Source organism: Cladosporium halotolerans (genome assembly GCF_011745625.1).
Source record: "Cladosporium halotolerans strain TM138-S3 chromosome Unknown Sca1, whole genome shotgun sequence".
NCBI lineage: Eukaryota > Fungi > Ascomycota > Dothideomycetes > Cladosporiales > Cladosporiaceae > Cladosporium > Cladosporium halotolerans.
In genome coordinates, this window is record NW_027191452.1 from 1,141,156 (window position 1) to 1,166,143 (window position 24,988).

At 55.4% G+C, this 24,988-nt stretch overlaps 10 protein-coding genes across 10 annotated transcripts; 6 read left to right on the forward strand and 4 right to left on the reverse strand.

Moving 5' to 3' along the window:
- Positions 1–5: 5 nt before the first annotated feature.
- Positions 6–3,088, forward strand: WHR41_00422 (uncharacterized protein). Its single transcript, XM_069369028.1, has 5 exons — positions 6–204; positions 266–389; positions 445–633; positions 685–2,821; positions 2,875–3,088. Exons 1-5 carry the CDS (start codon positions 195–197, stop codon positions 2,971–2,973), a joined length of 2,559 nt encoding a protein of 852 aa, XP_069233917.1. The 5' UTR covers positions 6–194; the 3' UTR covers positions 2,974–3,088.
- A 144-nt stretch (positions 3,089–3,232) lies between these two features.
- WHR41_00423 (uncharacterized protein) lies at positions 3,233–4,000 on the reverse strand (the record flags this gene model as incomplete). Its single annotated transcript, XM_069369029.1, has 1 exon — positions 3,233–4,000. One exon carries the CDS (start codon positions 3,998–4,000, stop codon positions 3,233–3,235), a length of 768 nt encoding a protein of 255 aa, XP_069233918.1.
- Positions 4,001–4,556: 556 nt separating this feature from the next.
- On the forward strand, positions 4,557–5,603 carry scs3 (Acyl-coenzyme A diphosphatase SCS3; the record flags this gene model as incomplete). The annotated part of the gene is made up of 1 exon (XM_069369030.1): positions 4,557–5,603. One exon carries the CDS (start codon positions 4,557–4,559, stop codon positions 5,601–5,603), a length of 1,047 nt encoding a protein of 348 aa, XP_069233919.1.
- Positions 5,604–6,119: 516 nt separating this feature from the next.
- WHR41_00425 (uncharacterized protein) lies at positions 6,120–7,665 on the forward strand. The gene is made up of 2 exons (XM_069369031.1): positions 6,120–7,229; positions 7,304–7,665. The coding sequence occupies exons 1-2, from the start codon at positions 6,318–6,320 to the stop codon at positions 7,475–7,477; spliced, it is 1,086 nt and encodes a 361-aa protein (XP_069233920.1). The 5' UTR covers positions 6,120–6,317; the 3' UTR covers positions 7,478–7,665.
- A 22-nt stretch (positions 7,666–7,687) lies between these two features.
- Positions 7,688–9,172, reverse strand: WHR41_00426 (uncharacterized protein; the record flags this gene model as incomplete). The annotated part of the gene is made up of 1 exon (XM_069369032.1): positions 7,688–9,172. The coding sequence occupies one exon, from the start codon at positions 9,170–9,172 to the stop codon at positions 7,688–7,690; it is 1,485 nt and encodes a 494-aa protein (XP_069233921.1).
- A 772-nt stretch (positions 9,173–9,944) lies between these two features.
- clu1 (Clustered mitochondria protein-like protein) lies at positions 9,945–14,407 on the forward strand. Its single transcript, XM_069369033.1, has 2 exons — positions 9,945–10,193; positions 10,296–14,407. Exons 1-2 carry the CDS (start codon positions 10,163–10,165, stop codon positions 14,102–14,104), a joined length of 3,840 nt encoding a protein of 1,279 aa, XP_069233922.1. The 5' UTR covers positions 9,945–10,162; the 3' UTR covers positions 14,105–14,407.
- A 566-nt stretch (positions 14,408–14,973) lies between these two features.
- Positions 14,974–15,432, reverse strand: WHR41_00428 (uncharacterized protein; the record flags this gene model as incomplete). Its single annotated transcript, XM_069369034.1, has 1 exon — positions 14,974–15,432. The coding sequence occupies one exon, from the start codon at positions 15,430–15,432 to the stop codon at positions 14,974–14,976; it is 459 nt and encodes a 152-aa protein (XP_069233913.1).
- A 2,015-nt stretch (positions 15,433–17,447) lies between these two features.
- WHR41_00429 (uncharacterized protein) lies at positions 17,448–20,207 on the forward strand. Its single transcript, XM_069369035.1, has 2 exons — positions 17,448–17,885; positions 17,948–20,207. The coding sequence occupies exons 1-2, from the start codon at positions 17,676–17,678 to the stop codon at positions 20,090–20,092; spliced, it is 2,355 nt and encodes a 784-aa protein (XP_069233914.1). The 5' UTR covers positions 17,448–17,675; the 3' UTR covers positions 20,093–20,207.
- Positions 20,208–20,352: 145 nt separating this feature from the next.
- Positions 20,353–22,254, reverse strand: WHR41_00430 (uncharacterized protein; the record flags this gene model as incomplete). The annotated part of the gene is made up of 2 exons (XM_069369036.1): positions 20,353–21,724; positions 21,785–22,254. The coding sequence occupies 2 exons, from the start codon at positions 22,252–22,254 to the stop codon at positions 20,353–20,355; spliced, it is 1,842 nt and encodes a 613-aa protein (XP_069234186.1).
- Positions 22,255–22,824: 570 nt separating this feature from the next.
- On the forward strand, positions 22,825–24,817 carry WHR41_00431 (uncharacterized protein; the record flags this gene model as incomplete). Its single annotated transcript, XM_069369037.1, has 4 exons — positions 22,825–23,262; positions 23,325–23,542; positions 23,703–23,926; positions 23,981–24,817. The coding sequence occupies exons 1-4, from the start codon at positions 22,895–22,897 to the stop codon at positions 24,815–24,817; spliced, it is 1,647 nt and encodes a 548-aa protein (XP_069234185.1). The 5' UTR covers positions 22,825–22,894.
- Between the last annotated feature and the right edge of the window lie 171 nt (positions 24,818–24,988).

The window sequence follows — 24,988 nt, forward strand, 5'->3', positions numbered from 1 at the left end:
TGTCTGGATCCATGGGGCATGCGCCGACCGTAAGCCAAGATTATTCACTGCCGCGCTTCGACATCATTGTCCATTCCCCTCGACCAGCTGGACAGACGCTCGATTGACGCCCAGGATAACGGTCGCATGAGACCAAACATACCAGCACCAAACAGAGTCGATTGCACGAGGTCCCCGCGGCTGGCACAAGCACAATGAGCTCTCGTATGATCGGACGCGCAAGCCTGGTGGGCATGACAATTATCGCTAACTTCTTGGTCTGTAGTCAAGCAATTCATCCGTAATGTGCGAGCCGCGAAGACTATCGCCGACGAAAGAGCGGTTGTGCAAAAGGAGAGCGCGGCCATAAGAGCTAGCTTTAGGGAGGAGAGCCACAACTCAGATCTGCGGTATGAAATACCATGTACACCCAGCGCTGAATCGACGAGCTTATACGGTCAACAGGAGAAACAATGTTGCGAAACTCTTGTACCTGTTCACCCTCGGCGAGCGAACACATTTTGGACAAATAGAATGCCTGAAGCTTCTCGCCTCACCGCGATTTGCGGACAAGCGTTTGGGCTACCTGGGAACGATGTTGTTACTGGACGAGAATCAAGAGGTTTTGACGCTCGTGACGAACTCTCTGAAAAAGTAGGGATCTTGTGGTCAAGGTGATTGTAGACTTGCAGCTGACCGAAGCAGTGATCTCAACCACAACAATCAGTACATTGTCGGCCTTGCGCTCTGCACCCTAGGAAACATCGCCAGTATCGAAATGGCCCGAGACTTGTTCCCTGAAGTCGAGACCATCCTTGCCTCCTCGAATCCATACATCAGGCGAAAAGCTGCCCTTTGCGCGATGCGCATTTGCAGGAAGGTCCCCGATTTGCAGGAGCACTTCATTGACAAAGCCAAAGTGCTACTCAATGACAGGAACCATGGCGTCATGCTTACTGGCCTTACTCTGGTCACGAGCATGTGCGAGGCTGATGAGGAAGAAGGCGGCGAGCAAGGAGTGGTGGATATCTTCAGACCTGTGACTGGCAGTCTGGTGAAAACACTCAAGGGGCTTTCGCAGTCGGGCTATGCTCCGGAGCATGATGTTACGGGCATCACAGATCCGTTCTTGCAAGTCAAGATCCTGCGCTTGCTCAGGATACTCGGAACCGGCGACGCGCGTATCAGTGAGCAGATCAACGACATTCTTGCGCAAGTTGCAACCAACACAGACTCCTCCAAGAACGTCGGCAATTCAATCTTATACGAAGCCGTCTTGACGATTCTCGACATCGAAGCAGACTCTGGCCTTCGCGTGCTTGGCGTCAACATTCTCGGAAAATTCCTGACCAACAAAGACAACAACATTCGCTATGTTGCTCTGAACACGTTGATCAAGGTTGTTGCGATTGAGCCCAACGCGGTTCAAAGACACCGAAACACCATCCTCGACTGCCTGCGCGATCCCGATATCAGCATCCGAAGGAGAGCTCTCGATCTCAGTTTCACTCTCATCAATGAAAGCAATGTCCGCGTTCTCATCAGAGAACTACTGGCCTTCTTGGAGGTGGCAGATGCAGAGTTCAAGCCCATCATGACCTCACAGATCGGTATTGCTGCAGACCGGTTCTCACCTAACAAGAGATGGCATGTGGACACTATGATGCGGGTGCTGAAGCTTGCTGGCAACTACATCAAAGAGCAGATCCTTTCGTCCTTCGTCCGTCTCATCGCGACAACACCCGAACTTCAGACATACTGCGCGCAAAAGCTATACTCGGCGCTGCGCGACGACATCAGCCAAGAAGGACTGAACCTGGCAGGAGCTTGGGTCATCGGTGAATACGGTGATGCGTTGATTCGAGGCGGCTCGTACGAGGAGGAGGAACTCGTGAAGGAAGTCAGGGAGAGCGAAATCGTCGACACTTTCCAAGCCATCCTTCACTCGAGCTACGCCGGACAGAACGTAACGGAGTACATTGTCACTTCGGCGATGAAGCTCACAACCCGCTTGCAAGATTCAGCACAGATCGACCGCTTGCGTCGGATCCTACTCAGCTATCAGACAAATTTGAACATCGAGGTACAGCAGCGTGCTGTTGAGTACGGCAACCTCTTTGCTTACGACCAGATAAAGAAAGGTGTCCTCGAGCGGATGCCGCCACCTGAGATCAGGGAAGAGCAGAGAGTTCTTGGTGAAGCTACGAAGAAGCGCAACAGCAGAGCGCCCGCGAAGAAGAAGCCCAGCCAGATCACAGAGCAGGATATGCTTCTTGACTTGATGGGTGGTGATTCATCAATGCCGACGACGGACACCAGCGCAACTGTCAACGGGTCAGCAAACAATGCTGACCTGTTGGCAGATATTCTAGGTGGTGATTCTATGGCTTCCCCGCCACAGTCAACTGCCAGCCCTGTCAATGGCGCATCGTCCCAGCAGAACAACATGTCCTCAATCATGGATCTTTTCGATTCAGGCTCTACCAGCACGCCCCAGCCACAGCCGCAGAGACCGCCGATGCAATCGTCAGCCTCCAACGACCTTTTCGGGGGCATGGGTAGCCCTCCTCCTCAACAGCAATCACAACAGGCTTCAGCTCCCACGCACACGGCTTACGACAAGAACGATCTGTCTGTCACATTCACGGTACAACGCAACGCACAAGCGGTGCAGGTCATGGCGCGGTTCAAGAACCAAGGTAGTTTTGAGAACATCGGCGCTCTCAATTTGCAGGCCGCCGTGCCCAAATCACAGAAACTGCAACTGCAGGCCATCAGCAGTGCAGATCTCGAGGGAGGTCAAGAAGCCCAGCAGCAGATGAGAGTAACAAGTGTCCAAGGGGTAAGCCATCATCGATATCATCTTGCCTTCTTCTTATGCTAACTACTTTTCAGCCTCCTCCCGCCAAGCTCCGCCTGCGATTAAGGCTTACATACTCGAAAGACGGCGGTGCGCCTCTGACGGAACAGATAGATTGGTCAGAGCCTGCTTGATAGACTCAACGGCTACTGAAGTTCTGTGTGCCGGCGGATTACAGAAATAGTGCTGCGTTCAGCGTTGCATCATTCATGGGTAGCAATGCATCCCTCGTAAGAAGATCTCCCCGAACCTCACCGCTGCATCGACAAGACATCATTTTGCGTCTTCTTCATCAATGCCTCTTCGCGTGCATAGGTCCCAATAGATTGTAGACGTCTTCAGGCATTGCCCCCCGTATACATGAAATAAGCATCAACTATAGATGGGATTGCTTCATGCCTTGCCCTTGCCCTTTGCCCAGCTCGCGGGAGCTTCTTTGACGATCTTGCCATCTTGCACCAGTACTCCGAGGCCAGTTCGGTCTTCAACTCTCTGGAAAAGTTCAAGTGGCACCAGACCGTTCTTGTCGCCTTCCGTGAGAAGGACGCCGTTGTCGCTGAGTCCGAAGGTCAGCCCGGCATCCATCGCGCGAGCCACATCTAGGAAGACCAGGATTGTCGAAGTCTTTCGCATTCCTGAAATTACCGGAGCAGCGGTCTGCGTGGCCTCATCGTGCTCAACGATCGACGTGAAGCCCGCAGGCAAGCCAGAAGCGAAGTGCACGTGGTTGCGGCCCATGGCTTTCAAGCCCCCGGAAGAGACGATCAGACCCCAGGCCGCGTGAGTGGTGCCGTGGACTGCTGTAGCAGGCGCGTTCTCTTTCGTGACGGGCGTCAGCAAACCTTCGGATTCCATCTTGACCGAGTGGCCCTGGTTGGCGCGGATCAAAAAGTCGGACGGTTTATCGGAGGCGGCGTCTGTGTCGGGCTTGGGCATCATGGTGTACCGCTGCTTCTCGTCGGCGGCGACGACTTCTTTCATTTCGGCGAAGGTGATCTTCATGGACTTAAATTTGCGGTTGGAGATCACGTCGGCGGCGTTCAAGAAGCCGCCGTCGAGGAACTGCAGGCCTTCTTCTTCTGCGCCGTGGCGCAAGAGCCAGGACATCTTTTTAGATACCTGCGTCGCGCGAGGAAGGGGCTCGCGGTTACCGCGCGCCATTGTCGTCAGTGGACGGGGCGTGATTGTCTTTGGATCCGGTCTTGGAATTCTATTCTTTCTTGAGAGCTGTGCGCAGAGTGGGTGACGGCTTTTTGTGCTGCTGATATAAGAAAAGTGGTATATCGCGCCGGCTCCGCCTAAGACGTTGATGAAGCGCTGTCGACTCTTGATGGTGTTTTCGAATTTCAGTCTCTAAATGCGTATTCGTCTGGCTGGTTCCTCATGGATTGCTCTCGCAGCATGATGGACTCATTGCTGCCGTCTTACTGCTGGTGTTCTTCGAGTAGAGGCGATTGGCTGGCGTCGACGGTACGCTAAGGGCTGGCTGCAGATGCCCTTCAAGGCTGAGGACGCAAGGCTCGCCAGGCACCGCCACTGGCTGCAAAAGTCCAGACGTGGCTGCGTGGCTGCCTCGGTGTGGAAGCTACGTCACATCCTGCTCATGCCCGCAAGTACTCCGCGCCAAAACAAAACCCTCCAAATCTTTCGTCTTCCCTGAACAATAGGCGCCTTCACCAACCTTCCTCGTTGCTGTCTGCCTGTTTGCGTCTTTCTTATGGCGACTCGACGGTCCAGAGCGAAAGTCGAGATTCCTATCTCTGACGCTGCAAATGCTTCTCATCGTCCACAAGCAAGCAGCTCAACTTCAGGCATGACCCAAATCGACTCTCCTGCGGCCTCACCATGGCTACCTACACCCCTCGAAGCTATTCTTCTCTCACTTTTCCCCGGTACTCTCATCTTGGGGTCTCTTTTCAGCACTCTCACTGTCAACGACAAGGCTACACCTTACGACGCCGCACTGCAAAGCTATGCGGCGGAACATGCGCCTAGCTATTTCGCAAAGAAGAGCAACATTTTCAATGTATACTTTGTCAAGATTGGTTGGGTCTGGATAACTGCGGCTTTTGCCCTCTTCATTGCAAGCCACAGGGGCCTGGGACCAAGCTTTCAGGTCACAACGAGAAGGCTGCAAGCGGCCGCACGATACGCTTGCGTGACATTCGTCTGGATTTTCGTCACGCAATGGTTCTTCGGGCCTGCGCTTATCGACCGCGGCTTTCGACTCACGGGTGGGCAATGCGCGGTCATGCTATCCAAAGACCCAGTCTCGGAAGCGAAGAAGGCGGACATGAGCGATCTAAGGGAGGCCCTTTCGCACGCGGCTTGTAAGGCAGCCGGCGGTAGATGGATGGGTGGCCACGACATCAGCGGACACGTCTTCCTGCTGATCCTTGGAAGTGGAATGCTTTGGTTTGAGCTGCTGCCGGTGGTGGCCAGATGGACTGGTCTGCGAGAGGCACGTCGCATCAACTCCAGCGATGGTCGAATACTGAGTGCGAGTGCGGAGACACTCGCATCCGAGAGTCAAGGGCACAAGGGCAGCATAGAGGTGCCTCAAGAGCTGGGAGTTGGAGCGAAGCTTGCAATGGGTGTAGCCGCAGTCAGCTGGTGGATGCTCCTCATGACGGCCGCATACTTCCACACATGGTTCGAGAAGTTCACGGGCTTCATGCTTGCATCCACTGCATTGTATGCTATATACCTGCTGCCGCGAGGATTGCCCATCATGAGGCAGGCGATTGGGATGCCTGGAATATAGGCCTAGAATGATAGATGTGTACTATTGTTCTGACCATGTCCTGCGGATTAGTGCGAAGTGATCTAATAAGTGTTGCTGTTCATTATAAGTTTCTATCTCACATGCTCTGCTCTGTTTAATAACACTGCACGGCGTCCAATGTAACCCGCAAACGCGTAATGGGAAGCCACGGGACGAAGAGAGATACTGATACAGAGCTAGATGTAATCAGAAAAATTACGGAACTCTTCGGTGTTCCACGAAGAAGATCTCCGAGGAATCTTCGATTTCTCATTAGATCCTCAACATCGTCCTCAACATCGTAGAAGAACATAGCGTGTCATGCCATCCTCACCACCTCATGAACTAGACTTTCCCTGAGAGAGTCCATTCTATTGGCTGTAAGCTTTCATGTACAAATATGCGTACCTTATTGGACACTAGGTTTCCGACTCAAGGCCAGGTACAGAGCTGAAGAGGAGCTGACCGTGGCGTCATTCATCCCTGCAAGGCGGCAGGCGGCAGCAGCTTACCCTGAAATGTCTCCTACAAACAACGTTTCCTCTGGCTCCGCTCGATCGCCGCTCACTACTCCCTAGCGCCGTCCGGATCGTCAGGTGCAACTCATTCCACCACGCCTGTTCGTTGCACATACCTACCTACATCCATTGCCCACCCAATACCGCTTTCTTCGCGCCCGGTGCGCGAATTGCGAACATCGCCGCGTCCGCGACAATGCAGTTACTGTACTACTCTCTGGCCCTGTACCTGTCCCTGACCTCAGCCGATCCGGCTCCCGCGAAAGCGTCAGACACACCACGCGAACCATGCACTATCCGCTCGCCCACCAGCGGCGCATTTTTTGACCTTAACCCATTACATATCCTCCCGCCTGCGGAGTCGAAGTCCAAGCATCCGCGCGAGATCAGTTGGAACGCGACAGGCTACGACTATGGATACAACTTCACGATGAACTTCTGCGGGCCGGTGCTCGAGAACATCACGGATGTTGTGGGAGTGAAGGAGGAGTCATGGAAGAACGTGAGCGCGTTTTACAAGGACGATCATGGCAAGATCTACAGCATTGGGCAGGAGAACCATGCGCCGGTACTGAGGGGCAGGAAGCTGGTTCTGAACTATACGAGAGGCTCGCCTTGTGGCGCTTCGAGCAAGAGCAGAAGGAGTGTTGATCTATTGAGTGAGAGAGAGATCGTTGACGACGACGACGACGACGATGACAAGAAAGACAAGGACAAGGGCAAGGGCAAGGGCGACGACAAGGATAAGGATGAAGACAAACCATCCAAGTCCAAGGAGCCCGCCAAAGACGAGCGCAGGAAGAGCACCATCATTTCCATGCTCTGCGACCGCGACCCAATGTCTCCCCAGCTGACGCTCAACTTCGTCGGCGCCGACCCAGACCAGTGCACTTACTTCTTCGAGGCGCGCTCGTCAGCCGCCTGCGGCGGCATCGAAGTCGCCAAGCAGACGCTCTCGCCCGGCGGCGTCTTCGGCGTGATCGCCATCATCGCCATCATCGTCTACATTGTCGGCGGCTGCGTCTACAGCCGCATGGTCCTGCAGCAGCGCGGCTGGCGCCAGCTGCCCAACTACGCCCTGTGGGCGGGCATCGGCAGTTTCCTGAAGGTACCGTTCAAACGCCCTTTCAAAGGTCTCTAATCCACTTCGTTTTGGCGCGTGCTGACCTTCGCGTCCAACAGGATGTCTTCATCATCCTCACGTCCTCTTGCGCGCGCTGCATGCCCTCCAGGCGAGGATACAGCCGCGTGAACACCGGTTTCGGGGGCTCGGGCGGTGGTAGGAGAGCGAGGGGCGACAGCAGTGATGCGGAGAACAGGCTGATCGATGAGCTTAATGAGGAATGGGACGATTAAGATCGGCCTGATCATCTATCGCGCCCACGAGTGGCGTTTATGGTCTTCCGGGTGTCAATTCATAATTGATAGAGGATTCTTCGATTGTATCAAGAGTTTGACTGCTTTTCGTCTTTGATCTGTAAACCTAGGAAACAGCCTCCTGTCCACCAAATTCTGACGATCGGTGGTTGCACACTGTCCTGGAAACCCTTGAAAATAATGATACAATTACATGTTCGTCGCCCATTGATCTCCCTTGCCTCCTTCTTCCTCACTCGCCACAGCAACAGTGACATTCCCCGTTTCCTTGCCCTTCGTGTCCACCGTCTTGAACGTGTACTTGCCGCCACGCCAAAGATCCTTGAGCGTCAGCTCTCTGGTGCGCTGGAGTGACTCGATGTCACCAATACGGTCAAGAGTCGCCTCCAAGTGCTCCTCGAAGCCCTCCTCCGAGCAGATCTCGCGGAAAGCGTTCATCATGGGGACGGAGTCGGCGCGCACGCGCGCCTTGGAGTCGATGGTGAAGATGTTGATCGCGTCGTAGTCCTGGATGAAGTCCGCGCGCGTCATGATGTAGCGCGCCTCGTGCAGCGGGATCTGCGGCAGGATGTGGCCGTGCTCGACGTGATAGACGGCCTCCATTTCCTTCTCGCGGTCGACGAGCGCCTTGGCCAGCACCATTGCGGCCGAGGCGTACTTCTGCTGATCCATGACGTCGTCGTCCATCTCGTCGCCGAGGATCCAGCACTGGTTGAGGAACCAGGTCTTCTCCAGCCGGCAGATCTCGTTGCAGGTGTCGATCATGTCGTGTGATTTGGCGACGCGGCTGAGGTAGCTAATGCGACCACCGACTTTGTCGTAGACCTGCTCGAGAATGGAAAGATCGGGGTCATCGTGGCGGTAGCGGACGCGGTAGTTCTTCAGTGCTTGCATGGCTTGCGTCTTGGGGAGGTCCATGATCGGGATTACGTGCATGCGAGTCGCATAGCGCTTCAGCCGTTCGTAGACCCAGTAATCGTCACTGTTGAAGACCACGGTGACCAGGTTGCTCGCCGCCCATTGTTCAGCGCGCTGCTGGAGGAGCTCGAGCAGATCCTGGCCCTCTTCGTTGTTGCGGACCAGATGCATCGAATTCACGATCAGGATGAGCGGGCGTCCAATCTTCTCGCGGCGACGGAGGGCGATCTTCTCCATTTTGTTGAAAGCACGCTCGATGTCGAGCAAGGCATTGGCATCTCGAGGACCGCGGATGGAAAAGAGAGAGCCTATGTTGTCCTCGTGGAATTCAAAGTCAAGGGCTTTTCCAAGACGGATGCGAAAGATCTCAGGGTCGGCGTGCGCTTCGAACATGGCGACGCCCTCGCCGTCGATTTTCGCCATCGCGTCAATCAGCATACTGGACTTGCCGGTTCCCTTCTCACCGACGAGTAGGTGATACTGGCCCTTAAGCCTGCCGTGGACAATCTCGTCGATGAGACCTTGTTCCTCACGAAGGACCCAGTGCTCGCGGTTGCTGTCTTCATCGCCCAGGTAACCCAAGCCAGTGGCAGATCCTGACTTTGCTGCGGCTGCCAGGTCCAGGACTGGATCTCCCGGTCTGAAAGCACCTTCCATTTTCTCGAGGATCATGTACTTGTAGTAGCGAGTGTAGCCATAACCGACCGCGCCGAGGATAGCGACCGATGCTGCGGTGGTGAGGGCAGACTCGGCCATTTTGTGAGCCGTTGAGCGCCATGATGATTCGTCGCCACCGCCGCCGCCTTTGGATTTTTTGGAGTCGTCTTCTTCGTTAGGGTCATCAGGTGGGCCTGGAAGGTTGGGACCCGGAGGTTGCTGAACGGATGCGAAGCGTTTTTGTGAGACGGCCGCTGGGCCATCACGGATAGCTGCAGCGGAGGGCACACGGAGGTTGCATCTCACGGCATTGAGAGATCGCTGCCGCGTGGCGATAGAAAGAAGCTTTAATGAATGTAGTGGAGGCATTGTCCCCGAGAAAGTGATGCGCAGAGCTCAAAACATAACCTGCGCCGCCACGGCGACTTCCCTAAAGGCTTTTCCGGCACGGCCAGACCCAGAACACCTCACAGCAAAGGAAACGAAAATTGTGTAGAGAACAAAGCGAATGGTGGGTTGGTATCACAGCGGAAAGACGACGATGAAACACGGCGTCTCCAGGAGATCTAGGTAGGCCCGCGTCTTGGCTGGTGGCTTAGACAGCAGCTTAACGTGCGGCGTGGCAGGTCGAGACAGGGCTAGCAGCACGGCGGTTGTGCTTCGTGGTAGAATTGACGACCGGCCGTCAATTCTTGACTATTGCAGTCGAAGGCACGCCCGCCATCCCCGCGTACATCCTCAAAGCTCCCCGGCCTGCAGATGGTCGGTGGTGCCGCCTCCACCCACTGCCTTCGTCCGAGAGCCGCAGCCGCGGAGCAGAGGGCGGCGTTTCGGCGGATGTCGGGGATGTCGGGAGTGCCTGGAGTCGTCCCCAGGTCATAGCGTAGGGATGGGACGAAAGTTTGTTTGATTTTGTAGTAGATCGACTCCTTGCAGACTCGCTTCTCTTCATCACCACTCTGTACATTTCGTCGGCGCTTGTATTATAGTAGATTCGACTTCTCGGCGCTTGTTTCACTCTCCTTCTTTCATCGCGGTTTCCATCCAGAATTCCATTGGCTTGCGGCTCGGAGCGAAGACGACATCAACATGGCCGCCAGCAATGACGTCTCGAACAAGTGTAAGTGGTGATACCCCTCTTCGTGTGACTAGGCAAGCGACAAGGAAATGCATCGGACATAGCATTCGAGTGTTTATCAGTGGCATGCTGACATGCTGGCAGCGGGAGAGTCCTCCAAGCAAACCCCGAACGGCACTACCGCCGAGCACGCGACCAACGGCACCGCACAAGATGGAGCTGTTACATCCGCAGACACACCTGACGACGTTGCCGACGACATCCCTCAGGGCCCCGAGAGCGTTTTCCAGCTTACAATCAAGCTCCCGCACACCCCTGGTCAGACACAGTTGATGGTCTCAACACAAGAGCAGGTGCAGGACATCAGGCAGTCCATTGTTGACCAGCCGCATACTTTCCAGTACTCATGCTTCCACCTGGAGCACAAGGGCAAGCGCATCAACGACTTTGTTGAGCTGTCCGAAGTGCCGGAGATCATGGAGGACCCTGTCTGCACGCTGGTGGAGGACCCGTACACGGAATCGCAGGCGCGTATGCACATTGTGCGCGTGAGGGAGCTGATCGGTGCGGCTGGTGACAGGACTGATCTGGTTATGGGAATTGATGCTGGTACCAGCCTTTGCGATCAGGTCGAGATCACGGATACCAAAGATCAGAACCAGGACACCAACCCTGTAACTGGATACGATCTCGACGCTCCTGGCCCTATCTCTGCTATGCTCGCTAAGCCCAGGGATGCGGCGCCTAAGACCGTTAAGAGCCTGTCTCTCTCGCCCTGGAACCCGCCTCCATACAACTTGCGAAACCGTGGACATCTCCTGTACCTTCAGGTCACCACCAACGAGGGTGAGCAGTACGCCATCACTTCTCACGTTTCTGGCTTCTACGTCAACCGCTCGACCAACCAGAAGTTTGACCCTGCGCCTAAAACCTCGCCCAAGGCATACGCGGCTCACTCCCTCATCTCCCTCATCGCTCAGATCTCGCCCTCATTCGACGCATCCTTCACCCGCCTCCAAGAGTACAACGGCCAGCGGGATCCCCTCGCATCCTACCAGCTGTCTAACAGCATTCCCGCAGCGCCATGGCTTGTTCAGTCCTCCTCTCTGCAGCAGCACCAGCCGGATCTGGCTCGCTCGCAGGAGGCTCTTCTTCTCTCTGGCGCCGACAACATGGAAACCCTGCGCGACTGGAATGAGGAGTTCCAATCGACCCGTGAGCTTCCGAAGGAGACCGTCCAGGACCGCGTGTTCAGGGAGAGGCTCACGAGCAAGCTTTTCGCGGAATACAACGAGGCTGCGGTGCGTGGTGCCTGTCTTGTGGCCCGCGGCGAGGTTCAGCCGCTGAACCCTACAGAAGAGAGGGATGCGCAGATTTTCGTATACAACAACGTCTTCTACTCTTTCGGTGCTGATGGTGCGGGTACCTTCACCAGCGATGGTGGTGATGAGGCTGCTCGTGTGGCTGTTGGCAAGGATGTTCAGGGCGTCAAGAATGTCAACCAGATGGATATTGATGGTCTTTGCACACCCGGCACCGTTGTCGTGGACTACCTCGGCAAGCGCATTGTTGGCCAGAGCATTGTTCCTGGAATCTTCAAGCAGCGCGACCCTGGTGAGAACCAGATCGACTACGGCGGAGTCGAGGGCAAGGATGTCATTGCTGAGCACGAGGGCTTCGTCAAGCCGTTCAGCGAGCTCAGCAAGAACATGCGCGTCAAGCAGCACGCCGTCTGGGACAAGGAGGGCAAGAGGCACGACCTTGAGGCTTCCGTCGAGACCAAGGGCCTGCTCGGCACTGACGGCAGGAAGTACGTGCTTGATCTCTACCGCGTTACCCCTCTCGACATCGCTTGGCTCGAGCAGCACCGTGGTGATGGACAGACCGAAGACAAGCGCTACCCTCACCGCATGACCGTGCTTCGCCCGGAGCTGGTTGACTCCTACCGTATCTCTAAGCTCAGGGAATACATCTCCAAGAAGCTGGAGGAGAAGCGGGAAGCCAAGAAGGCCGAGGAGGCCGAGAAGAAGGATGAGGCTAAGGACGGCGAGGAGCAGCCCAAGCAGCAGGAGTCTGTGGACGTTTCTGGCTTCTCTTTCACCCTTAACCCTGATGTCTTTTCTGGCCAGCTGCCCGAGACCGACGAGGAGAAGGCCAGCTACCAGCAGGACGAGGCTGATGTCCGCACTGTCTGCGAGTACCTGAGATCGGATGTGATTCCTCGCTTCCTGCGTGATCTCCAGGAGGGCGAGACTGGTTTCCCGATGGATGGCTCCAGCCTGACCAGCACTCTGCACAAGCGTGGTATCAACGTGCGTTACCTTGGCGAGCTCGCTCGTCTGGCTGGCGAGAAGGAGGACAACAGGATGCAGGCTCTCAAGCAGCTTTGCGTCCAGGAAATGGTCAGCAGAGCGTTCAAGCACGTCGCCAACAAGCAGCTGCGTGACTTGCCGCCCGCTTTCTCGCAGAGCTGCATTGCTCACCTCCTCAACTGCTTGCTCGGCGCCGAGTACAACGCTCAGCCGCAGCCTGAGTTCGACCAGGAGCTGAAGGCGATTTACACTGAGACTGACTTCAGCGTTGAGAAGATCACTCCTGAGACCCTCAAGGAGGAGATCGTTCGCCAGGTCGCCCTACGCTACAGGCACAGCATTGACGGCGATGTCGTCCAGTCTGGCAAGCAGCTCCAGATGCTACGCGAGGTCTCTTTGAAGCTTGGTTTCCAGCTTGAGGCTAAGGAGTACGCCTTCGCCAAGTCTGCTGCTACCGAGCAGTCTGACCTGAAGCAGAAGCAGTCCTCCGACTCGCTGAAGGTGCCGCAAACTAACGGTACTGGCGCTACCGAGGGCGGCAGCAAGAAGAACAAGAAGAAGAGGAACGGAGACCGTTCGCCCGCTCGCCCTGAGGCTGTTGCGCCGTCCGCGCCCGCAGCGACCTTCCACCCTGACAATGTTTTCAACACTGTTCCGATTGTGAAGGAAGCGTCGCCGCGCAGTGTTCTCGCCGAGGAGGCGCTTGACGCTGGCCGCATGAGCATCCAACAGGACCAAAAAGACCTGGGTCAGGAGCTCCTGCTCGAGAGCTTAAGCTTGCATGAGCAGATCTACGGTATCCTGCACCCTGAGGTCGCTCGTGTGTACTACGCTCTCTCCACCATCTACTACAGTCTGGATGAGAAGGCCGGCGCCGTCGAGCTCGCCAAGAAGGCCGTCATTGTCTCCGAGCGCACCCTCGGTGTTGACTCTACTGAGACCATTCTTGCCTACCTCAACCTGTCTCTTTTCGAGCACGCCACTGGCAACACCAGGAACGCGCTTGCGCTTGTGCGCCACGCTCTTGACCTCTGGAAGGTCGTGTACGGCATCAAGCACCCTGACTCCATGACCACCATCAACAACGCTGCGGTCATGCTGCAGACACTCAAGCACTTCCACGACTCCCGCGTCTGGTTCGAGGCTTCTCTCGCCATTTGCGAGGAGGTTGCCGGCAAGCAGAGCATCAACACTGCCACTCTCCTCTTCCAGCTCGCCCAGGCCCTCGCACTTGACCACGACAGCAAGACCGCCGTGACCAAGATGCGCGAGTCCTACAACATCTTCAAGACCGAGCTGGGCGCCGACAACCAGAACACCAAGGAGGCCGAGACCTGGCTCGAGACCTTGACCCATTCTGCCGTGAGCCAGGCCAAGCAGGCGCAGCAGCTGCTCACCAACCGCAGGATCCTCATGCGCAATGGTCGCCCCGGTGCCTCGAAGACCGTCATGGGCACCCGCCCGCAGCCGCCTGTCGGCCAGAGCGCGAACAAGATGCCTGAGGCTCTGCAGCAGGCCACTGGCCGCACTGACCAGAAGAGCATGGACGAGCTGCTGAAGTACATCAATGGCGAGAGCTCGAGCAAGCAGACGCCGAAGAAGAAGACGACCAACCCCAAGAAGAGGCAGCAGAAGGCCTAAATGTTGGTCCCATGAGCGCCTGATTTATTGAAGGGACAAAAGTTTATGATGAAACGAGGCCAGGAAGGTTCCTTGCGGAGGTGAAAACGGGCTCCACAAAATGGGGGTGGTTGGCGAGTCCTTGCATTTTTATCACGCGTTACAGATACCAGAGCGTGGCGCCTGCTTTGGAACTGGCGCCTTTGGTCAATGTAGAGTATTAGATCTCGACTCAAAAAGTCCGGAGAGCTGTAGAAATATGTACGATAGCTGTTAGGATCTTCTCAAGCTTGAAAGTGCGACACATCGCTCTGTTCCATGTTATGGGTAGGGTCCATGATGCCTGTTCTTTGGTTTTGTGCACCATGCCGTCGTCGGCAGACTACCGCTGGCAGACCGCGGGCCTTTTAGGCTTGGGGTTTTATGAGTCGGAAAGAATGGCAACTAAGCAATGGTCATTAGCACTTGAATAGCCATTCTGCGATGTTTTCGTCAGATTACAATATATCCCATGTCACGGACATCAAATGTTAATGTTATGGAGCGTGGCAATCTCTGAGCGTGGTCTTTGCAAATTCGATCTCTTCACACAATTCAAGCTCTTCTAATTAGGCATGCCCCTCAAATTTCATTGTTACGCTGCTCAACCCGAATGCCACAATCCTTGACCCTCAAGCTTCCCCGTTGAGCCTTTTCGGTGCAGACCCAAGCTCAGATGCTCTAGCATGTACTGCCGAGATTGTCGCTTCCACGTTCTCTCCCACAAGTCACAAGTCGCAAGCATTGTGATCTTGCTATTTGTCGCCAGCTTCGTGCTCACAATGGTCAAGGTGAGCGAGGTTGTGCGGTCGCTGTCGGCGATAGTAAACTTAGTCAATTATCGGTGCTCCTCACGGTTTCAACGGCTTACGAGATGTGGATAAGGTCGTCTTGATGGGCGGGACCGACGGCCTCGTGTACTGAGGCCTCTTCTCCCCGTCACGCAACAACTTCCCCCGTTTGACGTGATCAGACAAAGCCAGTACGTCGTCAACAACCGCGAGCAGCCTCTTGCGAGCGCTCTCAGGGTCAAGATGACCTGAGGAGCGATCTTGCGCGTTTACATTGCGAGATAGAGCATTCTTGAAAAATGAAATCGTTGCTTCTTCGATTCTTTCCTTGAGGAATTGATCAATGAACTCGATATTCTGCACGACTTGGCGGTTTTGGTCATAAGCATCAGACGTGAGTTGCATCAGCAACTCAATAATGGCGAGCAAGATGCGAACCTTCTCCACCTGTTTATTAGTGTCGCGGTAGCAAAACCGTGGCATAGACCAGGTCGACGTGCTATGAATAACGTAGAGCATGGTATGGACTACGCTTGTTGGCTCACATGTCTTGCTCATCTCTGCCTGTTCTTGTTCGATGATCCGGAGAGCATTCAGCAAGTGGGTCTTCAATCCGCGCAGTGCATCTGCTACGGTCTGTGCCTGCCTAGCGAGACTCTTTGACATCGCGCTTTGCTCCTCGAGAAACTCGCTGAACTGGGCAATGAATATAGCAGTATGGGTATGTGAGAAGCTATCCGGCCAGATGTACGAGAAAACTTTTTCGATCCATTACTCGATATTCGAGCGGCGCGACTCCATCGCAAGAGTTACTTCGCTAGCTTTGCTAAGGCGGTCGATTTTAAGGAGAAGATTGTCGCGGTAATGATCCTCTGTGGTATGGAATTGGACCATTACATTCGACACAGCAGGCCCAGCTGAGAACACTGCGTCTAGGGAGGCAAGAAGGTCTTCTCGATCCCTGAAGGCCCTCTTTCCGAGTAGAACGAAGTTCGTGACAGAGGAGACCAGGTTGTCTATGTCACCGAAGGCCTTGAGTGTGAACTCCACGTGAGATTCCTTAGAAGCAAGACGTTTCAGGACTTTTTCAGTTTTGCCAAGACTATGAGCTACGGTCGGAGACGGTGTAAGGGTGTGGTGTGAAATGGGCGGTCTGAAGGCAGTGCAGATGTCGGGTGCTCCAAGCCACGTCAGATAATGGCTCGATTGGCGCAAAGCCAATGAGCTTGCGCAGCTCTCGTGAGCAGTATTCAGTATTGCAACGATCGAGAGAAGCAAGACTAGTGGGATTACGAGAATAGGCCAAGTACGGCTAAGAAGCCAGACGCTAGTGTTAGCAAGCCAGAGGAGAGGCTCCAGCGCTTGATACAGCGAATTGTCGCGACGGGCCACAGTGGCATGCTGGGCAACTCCGTGGACGGTGCCGTGTACAATCTGTTTCGCCGCGGGACTGCGCTTCGCCTCGAGATGCTCGTACACTAATCGATTGCAGCGGCCGCGCTGCCGTGTCTGCTCGAGGCCGGATTGCAGGTCAGTACTGCTGCGTGAGTCGCCGCCATTGTCGTCGCTGGAAGTGCCCGGACTAGCATGGATGGCGTCTGCAGGAGGATGGTCTGGTTTGGTCGACTTGCTGGAAGAACGATGTTTCGCGCTCACTCGGCCTAGCGCAGTCCCCGAAGCGCTGGAGCGTCTACGGCGACGAGAAGTCATGATTGGTGTAGAGTGGATGAGATGTTGCAAGGACGGAGCAGCAGTGAACGAGCAGATATCGCAGGGATATGGCAGTGAAGCCGCAGCAGATTGTCGTCGCCACTCGGACATGGCAAGGGGGCGCTTAAAATCAGCCATCAGCGTGCTCCCTCGATACCTTTACCAGCGCAAGCAAGGCACGCAAACCTTGCGCGCTTTGCGTTCGCGAGCCTTGCATCGTGCTCCCAATGCTCTCACATCCCCTGAAAAACACCACCCATGCCCATCACTTGGCCATCTCCCATCTCGTCCTTCCCTGCCGTCCGCACACCGCGATATGTGCTGCTGCCATGTGGCTGGGCTCCCATAATCAGACGACGGTCAGCACGCCTGTATTGATGCTCGCATCAGCAACAGCGGCAACGCAGGGCTCTGCTCGAAACATCCTGGGTCCATGGCTACCTGGCGGCAAATTTCGCAATCTACACAAGGCGCCGGGATCTGCATCGGCCTTAGATCAATGGTGATGAGGTTTCTGCCTGGGGTGTTGTGTCTAGCATGTGGCGACCGCAGAGGCTTGGCGACGATGTTCTAGTCTGATGCTGGGAAGCCGAGATGATGAGCAAGACATTTTGGTTTTGAAGAATTATTCAGGCAGAGAGCGGCATTCATGGTATTGAAGTGGAGGTGCCTAACCGGTTTCGAGCGGGAACATTGTCGACGGCTGATAGACAAGGGCCTTCCACAAGCAGGATAGCGCGTACCTTATCACGTCAACGTCAATGCTTCCACCATCATTACCTGCCTTTTCCTCCTCGACTTTCAGGTGTCAAAAACTGCATACGAAACCAAGTGACCCTTCAGGACCTCGGTCGCATAATGCACGCTGGCACGGTGGTAACGCGACGCTGATTCGAAACACAACGTTCTGGACCGGTGAGCCAGTAGACGGACAATATATCTGGCAGCATGGCGACGTATTGTTGGACCAGGGCCTGATCACGCGCGTGTCGAGCAGTATCGCAGACGATGATCTGCCTAAGGACTGTGCCGTTCACGATGGGAGTGGCAAAATGCTTACCGCCGGCATTGTCGACATGCACTCGCACGCAGGAGACTCACCTCTACCGGAGACTCGCGGAGGTACTGATGACAACGAGATGAGCTCTGACACGACGCCCTACGTCCGATCTCTCGATGCTATCAACCCGCTGGACTATCAGATTGAGGTCATCAAGTCGGGAGGCGTGACCACATCTCTTATTTTGCCCGGCAGTGGCAATGTAAGCTTGTTCCTCTCCGCGCTCGAATTCAATGATCCTAGAAATCGCTAACAGCCCTCCAGAATATCGGCGGCGAGGCTTTCGTGATAAAGCATGCGGTCGGCAAATCAGATGGTCGCCCAGAATTAAGCGCCGAAGACATGCTGGCTGACCCCGATCGCAACTGGAGATACATGAAGATGGCCTGTGGCGAGAATGCCAAAGCAGTCTACGGGCGAGTGGGTCGCGACTTTGGTCCAGTGTCGCGCATGGGAGAGGCTTGGGAATTCAGACACGCATTTGACCAAGCGAGAGACCTCGTTCAAGCACAAGATGACTGGTGTGCAGCTGCCGATCAAGTCGGAGCCGAAGCAATGCAAGAATACTTGCCGCAAGACCTGAAGCGAGAGAGTCTTGCCGCGGTGTTGCGAGGGCAGGTCCACGTCAATACTCACTGCTATACCGTTCCCGACCTAGAGGCTTTCGTCCGTCACACGAACGAGTTCAAGTTCCCTGTGAGGGCGTTTCACCATGCTCACCAGACATATCTCGTTCCCGAGATTCTGAAGCGGAACTACGGCGGACGGGCACCAGCTGCAGCACTTTTTGCCGACAACATGTACTACAAGGTCGAAGCGTACATCGGCTCTGAACAAGCTGGTAAGATACTCCATGAGAATGGCATCACTCCAGTCTACGTCTCGGATAACCCTGTGCTTAACGCACAGCATGTCCTCTTTGAGGCTGCCAAGGCTTACAAGTACGGACTTCCTTACCATGTCGCACTTGCTGGCGTCACTAGTGCGTCTGCAGAGCTGCTTGGACTGGGTGAAAGGATTGGCAAAGTGAAAGAAGGCTTTGATGGAGATCTCGCCCTTTGGGATTCAGACCCTCTGAGTGTCGGAGCTACTCCTGTGCAAGTCTGGATTGATGGCATTAGCCAGTTCCAAGACCCAGTGGAGCTGAAGAAGCCGAGTGCAAAGCCAATCGATCGTGAGGCTGCGCTGGAGCCTTCCACTGGAACATCTGACAAGGTCAAGAGCATTGTCTTTACTGGAGTATCGAAATTGCTACTTTCAGATGTGCAGACTGAGTTCAGTGAGCTGCCAATCAACGTTGTGGTGAAGAACGGCAGAATTGATTGCACCGGTCCCTGCGAGGACGTGATCGGCAGCCTCTCAGATGCGAAGACTGTGCATCTTTCTGACGGCTATTTCGCCCCTCCAGCGACAGCTTTCGGCTCATACCTGGGTGTGGAGGAGATTTCAGCGGAGGAGGTGACAAACGACGGCGGCAACAATGCCCAGAGCTTCAGTGCTGCTATTGACGGATTATCCCTGGACAGCAAGTCGCTCGAAGCAGCCTATGCGCATGGAGTCACTCGTGCCATCTCAGCTCCTGCCTATGAGGATGGTGGTCACAAGGGAGTTAGTGTCGCCTTTCGCGTGAATGCGAAGCACGCTCTTGAGAAGCACGCCATTCTCAGAGATCACGTTGCCGTTCACTATCCGCTCACCCTCGACGCAAGAGGCGACAACACGCCTTCCATCTCCAGCCTGGTAGATGCACTGAAAGTGAAGCTCCTCAAGGCTCTCTCAGCGAACGAAACAACAGCCCCCACGAACACAGAAGCCGAATCCCTTCGCAGCATCGTCCACGACGGAACACCGCTGGTGATCACAGTACACAAAGCCGACACCATCGCCTCTCTCATCCGCATGAAGTCCGCAATTGACGCTCGCATCAAGGAGGCCACGTCTTCCTCGGCGAGCCTGCTACGCCTGATCATCCTCGGCGGCGCAGAAGCCCACCTCCTTGCACCCGAGCTCGCGGCGGCAAACGTCAGTATCGTGCTCGCTCCGCCGTTCCCGTACGCTGAGAGCTGGGATCAGCGCCGCAGCCTGACCGGTGCGCCTTTGACAAACGGAACTGCGATCGACGTCTTGCTCGAAGCAGGCGTCAACTTGGCGCTTGGCACAGCCGAGGACTGGCAGACGAGGGATCTGTACCTGTTCGCTGGCATTGCGCATGCGAACGGCGGTGGCAAGATTAACGAAAAGGAGGCGCTGGGATTGGTGAGCGGTAATGTGTACGAGATGCTTGGACTGGAAGGGTTGAAAGGTGACTGGCGCGACGAGTGGGTCGTTTCTGAGGGTCATCCTCTTCAGATTCCGAGTCGGATTGTTGCTGTTGCCGACGGTAATGGCGAAGTGGATGTGTGGAGTTAGTCGAACTTGGCACATACTCTACGGAATTCTTCGAGGGTTCAGTAGTGAAGGGACTCTCACAGGATATTGTTAGACAGGACTAGGATTGCGAAATTGAAATGTCCTTGTCCTTTCAGCTACGCCATTTGATATAATTTTGCATGAAAAGCTTGTGACTGAAACCATTGACAGTGCTGGAATAACCTCCCCCAACATGCTTTCGTAAAACAATGTCTTTCTCCATGCACCCCACTGCCCGCTTGTGTCGACCGACCATGTCCTCAAATGTCGAGAGGCGCTCCTCCAACAGTGTAGTGCCCTGAAACCGAAGCCTTCTGCGGAGGCTCTGGACCCATGACAGGCTTGGACGGAGCAGCTCCGCCCTCGCCGTCAGCCGGATCCCAGCCCTCCAACTCCTCTCTGGCCCGTTCCTTTGCAGCCTCAGTGGCACTCTCAATCTTCGTCATCATTCTCTCCTCGAGCTTCTTCGCTGCTTCAGCGGTGCCGCGCTCTGCAGCATCCCGGACACATGTGGCAAGCATGGCCCAAATCGTGTAGACAGCGTCGTTGCCGGCGTTATGCAGGTGCCATGCGGCAAAGTCGAAATCGTTCATGATAGCTCCGAGCCCGCGAGGAATTGGATCGCGGGTATACGCCTGGTACATTGCTTTCGTATCCAGTGTGGCGAGCATGGTGCCGCGACCGAGAACGGAGAAGCCAAGCTTATGGCAATACTGGACGTCTTGCCCAATGTCGTGCCCAAGCAAGACGATGTTGCGCTTGTTCTGAGGGTCTTCAATATTTGACACGCCTGCCGGGTTGCTGAATGGCTCATGGAAGCACTGTGTGAGAACGCTCGGCATTGACTTGAGGGCGACCCACTCGCTGTTCCCAAACTCGAAGTGCTCTGGACAACCAGCGACGAATTTGCCGTTCACGTAGCCTTTGTGCTCGATGACTCTGAAGTGGCGTGCACGAACGAATTGATGCCAGTTCTGTCCGCTCTTGCCAGGAGCTGTGTCTTGGAGGTCTCTGGTATCAAGAGTGCTCACGCCAACTTCGGTGATGATGTTGTGGGCCCGTTCGTAGGACTCGACATCGACTGAAATGATGACGACGTCGGAATCGCATGGATGGCAGGCGGGCTCCTCGACATTCAGAGAAGCAGTTGCGAGGCTATTAATGTCGGTCAAACCCTCTGGATGTTCCACAGCACGCAGCCCTAGGAAGCGCTGCGCCTGAGCAAGTTGCCTGCCCATGCTCTGACGCTGCAGGACATTGCGTTCATGCTTCTCCTTGTTCTTCTTCTTAGATTTGTTCTTGGCGGCTTCAGTTGCAAGTGCCATCTTCTCTTTGAAAGCTTTCAAGCTACGGTCCTCGGGCGGTGCCATCTGCGGCTGTAATTCATAAGGCTCAACGCCGCGGAGGAAGAAATCGTACTGGCTACGATTGACGGTCGTGCCCAGGAAATACGGACGATAGGCCGGGTTGGGATCGTCAAAAGTGATGAGGAGACCCTCGTCCTCGTGGCGGCTATCGAATTGCCAATTGAGGCTTTCAAAGTCGGCGTTCACTTCGTCAATCAGATCTTGAGCTTGGCTGACAGTGACGAAAGTGATCGGCTTGGCGGTCTGCTCATTCCAGGTATAGTAGCTGATGAGGGCTATCAGTATGGACGACATGAGGGCTTCAGGTATGATAGCATATGCTTACATATCCCAAGGTCGATTGTATATCTTCCCTTCATCGAAAAAGGCTGTGGCGAGCGGTTGCTTGAACTTGGGGTCGACAAATTTGTAGGGGAACTTGGTGATGGCAAGGAACGGGCAAAAACTCATGCCCAGGTTGGATTCCTGGCCCTTGCGCGGATCCAAAGTGAAGTCGTCGGAGGTAGAGCCTTCACCTGATGCGTGCTGGGACACGTTACGAGCTTGCTGATTAGCGTAGGAAGGTGCCGAGTGCGCGAGAGAAGGTTCGGATGCAATGAAATCGTCAATGGTTTGCAGATTTCCGAAAGCGTCCACGATCTGGTGCGCGTCGTCCGAGTCGTCTTGCACCTCGGGCGCTATCTCATCTCCGTGGGCTCCAGCGTCTGCTTTCGGCGGCGGTGTCGGTAGGCGAGGTGGAAGGTTTTGCTCTCCACCCATGAGCCGCGTGAAGATCTCAAAGCGATTGGCCGCCATGTTGCTAGTTAGGTAGTCGCGCAGGTCAAAATTTGGCGGGAAGCGTCAGTGGGAGTGGGAGTTGAAGTGAGGGAAAGAACGGCTTGCCAGCAAGCACGATAACTTGTGAGCGTGGTTCGGAGGTCGCGTGGCATCGCTCTAAAGGCAAGTAATGAGTGCACGTGAATTTTGCACGCGGGAGCATGTGATCATAATTCAGAGGTGTATGATAATCACGTCCGTTGTGTGCTCTACATCACATCCTCAGCCTGACTGCGAGTCTTGCTCGTCAAAGTCCAAGTGATGAATCAACGTGTTCACGAGGCTGGCCGCGCACGTCCCCTACACGTGAGAGCAGCCCAAAATGAAATACAGAAGAGTCAAGCAGTGTCAACGGAGCTGACTCGTCACGTGAGTGCACTTTGAGTCCGAGGAGTCGACCTGCAGTGCTGATGCGAGTGAGTGTTGTGCCTCCCTAGAGCGCCTGACGTGCCTTGGTGCCTGGTCCCTGAGTGACAACTCGCTCGATGTGGCCCGTGCACACGCTAGCAAGAGCGCCCTCCAAGCTTCCACTTCGAGTCGCGCTCAACCTCGACACAACTTCCACTCTCAGTGCTCCACCATCCAACCTCACCGCCGACTACCGCATCGCATCATCAACATGTCGTGGCGCAACAATGCCGGCAGTACCGGCGCCAACAACATACCCCTGGGCACCCGGCGCCGCGGCGGCGACGCGAGCGAAACCCCCGATTTTGCGCCCGCCTCGAACGAAGGCAAGCGTGGTCGCAGCCCCGAACCGGTCCCTAAGGAGCCTGCCCTGAACCCGGATGGCACCAAGAAGCGTCGCAAGCGTAACCGTTGGGGCGATGCTTCGGATAACAAGGCCGCTGGCCTGATGAACCTGCCCACGGCCATTACCGCGCCCATGACTGCCGAACAGCTGGATGCATATGTGACCCATTTGCGCATCGAGGAGATCAGCCAGAAGCTGAGGATCAACGACGTTGTCCCAGCCGATGGTGACAGGTGAGCTTGCAGTCCCACTACCTCCAATCGAGCCGAAGCTTTGGATACTAACATGTCGCAAGGTCTCCTTCTCCTCCGCCGCAATACGATAACTTCGGTCGCCGTGTGAACACCCGCGACTATCGCTACCGTAAGAGGCTCGAAGAAGAGCGTCACAAGCTCATCGAAAAGGCGATGAAGATCATCCCGAGCTACCACCCGCCGTCTGACTACCGCCGTCCTACTAAGACACAGGAGAAAGTCTACGTGCCGGTTAACGATTACCCAGAAATCAACTTCAGTATGCTGCTAATTCTCCCCACCTGCACTTTACTTTGCTACTGCCTGAGCAGCAGCTTGTTGCTTATGGCGAGCAAAAGCCAATCTAACCCCGTCCCTACTAACGCTTCCCTTCGTATCACTTGAACATTAACTAACATTAGCTTTCTTTCTACTAACAGTCGGTCTACTTATCGGTCCCCGTGGTAACACTTTGAAAACAATGGAAAGCAAGTCTCAAGCCAAGATTGCAATTCGCGGAAAAGGCTCTGTCAAGGAAGGCAAGGGCAAATCCGATGCTGCTCACGCTAGCAACCAGGACGAAGATCTGCACTGCCTGATCATGGCAGACACTGAGGAGAAGATCATCAAAGCCAAGGAGCTCATTCACCAGGTCATTGAGACTGTAAGTCATCCGTCTTCGACATCACGAGTTATGTTTGACCTAACAAATTCGCAGGCTGCCTCCATTCCTGAGGGCCAGAACGAGCTGAAGCGCAATCAACTTCGTGAGCTCGCCGCGCTTAACGGTACTCTCCGTGACGACGAGAATCAGGCTTGCCAGAACTGCGGTGAAATCGGCCACCGCAAGTACGACTGCCCCAACGCCAAGAATTTCACCGCAAATGTTATTTGCCGCGTTTGCGGCAATGCTGGACACTTTGCTCGCGACTGCCCGGATCGTGCCCGCGGCTCAGACTGGCGCAACATGCCACCGCGCGCCCCAACGAATGCTGCCGACAAGGAGTACGAGAACCTCATGAACGAAATTGGAGGTGGCACCGCAGGCAATCCGTCGAGGCAGATCGGCTGGCAAGAGGGTGGTGCCGGCGATGCAGCGGGTGGTGCCGATCTCAAGCCGTGGCAGCGTGGTCCTACTGGAGGCCCAGCGCCTTGGGAGCAGAACCGCCAGAACAACCCGGCTCCGTGGCAGCAACGCCCTCCGCCTGGCGGTCCTTCTGGAGGACCTGCTCCTTGGCAACAGCGCGGTGGTCAAGACAACTATGGCGGCGGTGGTGGATATGGCGGTTACGGTCAGGGAGGCTACGGTGGTGGTGGCAGAAGCTACGACGCTCCTCCGTGGCAGCGCGGTGGCGGCGATCGCGAGCCGCGTGGCGGTGGTGGTGGTGGTGGACCCGCACCATGGCAGATGCCGCAGCCGCCGCAGATGGGCTATGGAGGCACTCCCGGCATGGACTTCAACGCTCCTCCGCCGCCGCCGCCACCGCCTGGTGGCATCCCTCCTCCTCCCCCGCCAAGCGACAACATCCCTCCGCCTCCCCCGCCGCCGCAGTAGCGGTCTCGAACGAAGCGGGATGACTAACCAGTCGTAGTGACTTCTAACATGGCGTTGCAGACTGTTCTTTCGAAATTCTCGTGCGTGTGGCTTAAAACAAAATTGGTGGACACAGATGCACTAAGTGCATTGGTTTTTCCCCCAGCTCAAGTAGCTTAATGAGTCTGAAGT